The sequence below is a fragment of the Castor canadensis genome, chromosome 12 (genome assembly GCF_047511655.1).
Source record: "Castor canadensis chromosome 12, mCasCan1.hap1v2, whole genome shotgun sequence".
In the NCBI taxonomy this organism is placed as follows: Eukaryota; Metazoa; Chordata; class Mammalia; order Rodentia; family Castoridae; genus Castor; species Castor canadensis.
The window spans coordinates 47,871,462-47,876,510 of record NC_133397.1 but is presented as its reverse complement, the minus strand read 5'-3'; the positions used below and the strand labels follow the sequence as shown (position 1 = coordinate 47,876,510).

At 43.4% G+C, this 5,049-nt stretch overlaps 2 protein-coding genes across 3 annotated transcripts in view; one reads left to right on the top strand and one right to left on the bottom strand.

Annotated features, from left to right (window-relative positions):
- Nucleotides 1-1,292: 1,292 nt before the first annotated feature.
- On the bottom strand, nucleotides 1,293-3,126 carry Rps27a (ribosomal protein S27a). The gene is made up of 6 exons (XM_020156637.2): nucleotides 3,053-3,126; nucleotides 2,887-2,951; nucleotides 2,452-2,506; nucleotides 1,967-2,052; nucleotides 1,606-1,737; nucleotides 1,293-1,476 (listed from the first exon to the last, which is right to left on the bottom strand). The coding sequence occupies exons 2-6, from the start codon at nucleotides 2,932-2,934 to the stop codon at nucleotides 1,327-1,329; spliced, it is 471 nt and encodes a 156-aa protein (XP_020012226.1). The 5' UTR covers nucleotides 2,935-2,951; nucleotides 3,053-3,126; the 3' UTR covers nucleotides 1,293-1,326.
- The window catches only part of Clhc1 (clathrin heavy chain linker domain containing 1), a 75,908-nt gene continuing 72,594 nt past the window's right edge, over nucleotides 1,736-5,049 (top strand). For both annotated transcript variants that reach the window (XM_074049742.1, XM_074049741.1), the window contains exon 1: nucleotides 1,736-3,127. In XM_074049742.1, coding sequence (XP_073905843.1) covers nucleotides 2,955-3,127 — 173 coding nt within the window. In that variant the 5' untranslated portion in view covers nucleotides 1,736-2,954. The remainder of the gene's footprint in view (nucleotides 3,128-5,049) is intronic.

Here is a 5,049-nt window from a genome sequence, read left to right as displayed (position 1 = left end):
TGTAGTTTGTTTTTTTAATATATATATATATATAGTAAAAATATATATAGTAAAAGTTCATTGAGAAAGGAATTTAGGATGAGTGGGGTCAAGTAGGAAAAAAAAATTCTTGCTCCAAAATACAGCTTTATTAAAGACAAAAATTCTCCACTGGGTTAAAAAAAGCTTTTATACCAAGTGTTAATATGCCTTTGAACAAACTGTCAGAAGTGCTATAGAGGGGCTGGAGGAGTGGCTCAAGTGGCAGCCTGAGGGCCTGAGTGCAGACACCAGTACCACCCCCCCTCCACCCCCAGGCCAAATAAAAAGTGCTACAGAACTAGAAAAAATTAGGATACTTCAAACTAGGAATCATGGAATGCAAAGACCAGTAACATACAGACGGGGAATTTTTATTATCATTGAATACTTAAGTTTAATAAACTTTCAAGCATATACTTCAGTTGATACCAGCAAACCAGCCCTCCCTGAATTTAGTTTCATGGGAAAACATGGTACCAAGCAAGAACTGCTTACAACTTTATCTTCCCTCACAAAGATTCAGGGCTGATGGGGTGGCTCAGGCAGCAAGGGCACCTGCCTAGCAAGCATGAGTTCACACCCCAGCAATGCCAAAAGAAAAAACCCCAAACAAGCAAAAAACCACCCCACCTCCCCAAAGATTTCATTCCATGTAAAACATTGTTTAAATTCCTTGAGTGCAACATTGATCAGTAATGTTCCCTTGTATTGCAAACAGCTATTATCTCCCTGAGGGACTCAGGATACATTTTTGACCAGTAGCATTCCCTTGTATTGCAAACAGCTATTTTCTCCCTGAGGGACTCAGGATAATTTTTGAATTGCCAACTTCAACTCAGCTTTTAAGTATTCTGTATATGAGATACATGCCACAGCCTCTTAAGGGAAGATCTTAATGGAGTGGGGAGTGGCCTCTGCTGGCACAATTGGGAGGCACCAGAAATCCTGCTCATCATCCAATAATTCTATGAAGAATTATCTGACTCAAGATGTCTTGGTCCCAGCCAGGAAACTTACAGAAATACAAACTTGCTTCTATTTAGACAGCTGATATTAGATGCCCATCAAAAGTACAGGGTGCTTAAGAGTTTACTATAAAGTGAAACTATCAAGCCCTGTCCAAGCAGGTGGCACTTGGTGGCACATCCAGCACCACTGGGTCAGTCCCCTGATGGCAGTAGCACATCACAGATGTACTGCCAAAGTTAGTGTTGTGGCCATCAATTCAATGCTCAAATGCATTCTTTCAACATACAATAAAATTCAACAAATGTTAGTTCACATCTTTTATTAATCCATTCATAATTACTTGTCTTCTGGTTTATTGAAGCAGTAAGTCAGACAACACTTGCCACAGTAGTGTCTGTCGAAGTGGCTAGCCATAAAAACTCCAGCACCACATTCATCTGAAGGACACTCACGGCGAAGGCGACTAATTTTGCCATTTTCATCAACCTGAAAAGTACAAACTTGTTGTAAAATAATTTTACAAAACAAATGACTTAAGAAACTCAAATAATCTTTTAATCCCACAATACTTCTAAGAGAAGAAAGAACACCAAGTAAATAAAAAACCTATCTCACCTTATAATATTTCAGGACAGCCAACTTAACCTTCTTTCTCTTATGCTTATTCTTCTTGGGAGTGGTGTAGGACTTCTTCTTCCTTTTCTTAGCACCACCACGAAGTCTCAACACAAGATGAAGGGTGGACTCCTGTAAATGGAGAACAAAAACACATTTTTATTGCTGAATTAAGAATAGGTGACCATGGAAGAGTGGTTCAAATAGTAGTGTGCCTGGCTTTTGCAAACCCAGTCCCACCAAAAAACAATACCACGATTTTTTTGGGGGGGGGGTGGTGTAGTGGGTTTGAATTCAGGGCCTCACACTTACTGGGAGGCACGCTGCCATTTGGGCTATGCTTCTAGCCCTCCAAACACACCTTTTGAATGTTGTAGTCTGACAAAGTACGTCCATCTTCCAGTTGCTTACCAGCAAAGATCAGTCTTTGCTGATCCGGAGGAATTCCTTTAAAAAGCAGGAAAAAAAGTCAGCAGAAGATTTACAAAGCAACAATCTTGAATCAATTAATTTCTAATAGCTCTGAACTCTCACTAGGAATGTAAGCATCTTTCTGAATGTTTACACGTGTTAGCAAATGTAATACATGTTGATAATATTCACTTTGTAAATCAGTAAACAGGACAGGCAAATAAAGTATCCAAATTCACACATGGTAAATGTCTTGCAGGGATTCCAATCCAGGTAACCTGGGTACATACTCATAAACATTTGTCTATTATGCGATTCCAAAAGCATTTCAGCCTGTGTAACATCTTCCCAGTACCAAGAGCAGATATGCCCACCCCACAGGTAAGCCGCTGTCTTTACAGGTTAATTTCCCCTAACTACCAAAACGTCACTTGCCTTCCTTATCCTGGATCTTGGCCTTGACATTTTCTATAGTATCCGAGGGTTCAACCTGTGAGTTTTAAAATGCAAGCACGTTGGTTACACAGACACCTGAGTGAACACTCGCTCAACTCTACAGGACACTTGCCGCAGAACTCAACCCGGTGGGGGGACTTAAGCCAACTCAGTCACGCTGCTTCATACGCGCTCCAGGCGAGCGTAACTCCCGCCGCGGAACTCCGGCGGGCGGGGGCTGGGCCGCACGCGCTCGCCCGCGAGGGGCGCCGCCTTCCGCACCGAAAACCAGCCCAGGGCATTTGTTCAGCAATGCAGTACCGAGCTTCAGAACCCTAACTCGGAAACGTGTTCAACGCTTGGAAGGCGGCGCTGCCTCGCAAAGCAACCAAGGACCTCACCCAGGCCTCAGCTTCCGCAACCACCAGCCCGTACCTCGAGCGTGATGGTCTTCCCAGTAAGGGTTTTTACGAAAATCTGCATTTTGGCGGCGGTTCCACCTGATGTCGAGAGAAAAGAAGAAACCAATTAGACCAGGGTACACTGTGGAAGGCGACGCATACGTCGCTGGCGGGAGACCGACCCAGGAGCACACACTCACCGCAGATGGCGGATCGGAAAGGAAGAGCGCCGCGCCTGCCTCCCGGGTTTCCTGGCTGAAGGCCCCGCCCCTTAGGTAACCACAGCAATGCCTGACTGCAGTCACAGCGACTGTCTAACGCAGTGCCAGACTAGGTAGAGAACCTCGTGTCGCTTTCCTGAGTCTGAGCTCATTTCTCACTGTAGTCCTCAGAATGCTCTCAAAATGTACAAGCAATTTTAAATCGTCTTTAAAAGTCCTTCCCGTACGGTCCACGTGGGCAAGAGGGTCTTTGGGAAAAAGGAAGTGAAGTGCAAGTGCATTTTGGGAGTTGTAGTTTTCCATTTGTCTCTTCTAGCTAGGACTGCTTGTCCCAAGATGCAGTTCTACACCCCAGGGTTCCCTAGTTACAGTCTCTAAGCACTGGAGTTTGTTTTAGGAGAAAGGCGCTCAGGTGAGGAGAGGAGGAGGGATGCGGCAGAGTAAAGGTCAGGGAGGGTGAGACCCGGCTGAAAGTGATTACAACAAAAGGCTCAAGGGGCTGGAGAGTAGTGTAGGGCGCGAACGTACCTTTCACCTGCTTATTGAGATGCTGAGTGGCGGAAGGTCAGCGTTTCCCTTGTTGCTTTCCGCACTTCGAAGAAAAGCGAATCTCCGCCGACTCCAGGAAGGCTGGAAAATAGATGAAATCTTTAAAAGTGGAGATTCAGCCTTTTCCTACCCTTCCCGCCGTCAACTCCCAAGTCTTCTAGCCTAAGGAATGTTGGGGCCGGGTGTGTGTCTCGTCGGTGTGAAACAGTTTAGTATGTGGAAAACTTGAGATTTGTAAATCTTAAAATGGACCCGTGCAGAAAGAAACCTGATAGATGTAGTTGTAGAATTTACAAGTTTGGTCTCATGAAATTGCTCTTCCCATCTCCATATATGGCAATTCTTAATTTTTGGTAAGGCCAGAAACTTTATTATGGTCATCCTTGTTTTGTTTTTAAAAGCGCTACTAATTTTTCTTTTTTATTAACATATTCTGGTTTTACCGAGGGAAACATTGTGACATTTACATATGTGCTTACAATATATCTTAATTAGATTCACCTCCTTTATCCCTCCTCTCCCCTTCTTAGAACGCTTTCAACAAGTCTCATTGTTCTATTTTCATACATGAATACCAAATACATCCACCATATTCGCCCTCCTTCACCGTTTCCTTATGCCCTTCCCCTCCCCTTGGAAACCATCCCCCTACAGGACCTGTTTTACCTTCCTGTGTTTCCTTTCTATAATTTTTTTTTTGTTAGTATGTGGTATACAGGGGATTTTGTTGTGACATTTCCATGTATGCTTTTCGTACCCCACATCTAATCCTTCAGCAGATCTTGGCTTTATTTTCAAAATATATGCAGAACACTTCTCACCATCTTCACTGTTACCACTTTGTTTCAAGCTACTATCATCTTGTGCCCAGATATATTGCTTCCCAATAGTACTTCCAGCTTTGATCTTTGTCTCCTATTCATTGTCTACAGAGCAGCCAGAGAAATTCTTCAAAATGTAAGTCAACTGTCAATTTTCTACTTCCTATCTCACTCAATAAAGCCTCAGTTCCTATAAGTGATGCTGTTGCTCCAGCATGGAAGCACATAGAGACCACAATCTAGCTAATTTCTCCTCTTGTCAAATCTACCCAGAGAAAGAGGCACCTTTTTCTAAACTACCATACAGGTGCTGGGTGGGGTGGTGATGGTTCTTGCCTTTAGTCCTACCTCCTATGTAAGGTGACAGGATCTCTCTAACTCTTCTCTCCCTTTTGCATTCTCTTCTAGCCCTACAGGCCTTTTGCTGTTTTTCAAACATGTCCTGCCTTGAGTCTTTTGAACTTGTTCTCTTTGCCTCAATGACTTCTGCCAGGAATCTACATGACCTGCTCTTTTTCAGATTTCTGAAATGTCACCTTGTTACATGAAGGCTTTCCTTTTTCCTGACCTACTGTCTTATATAAAATATTACTCTCCTACTTTTCC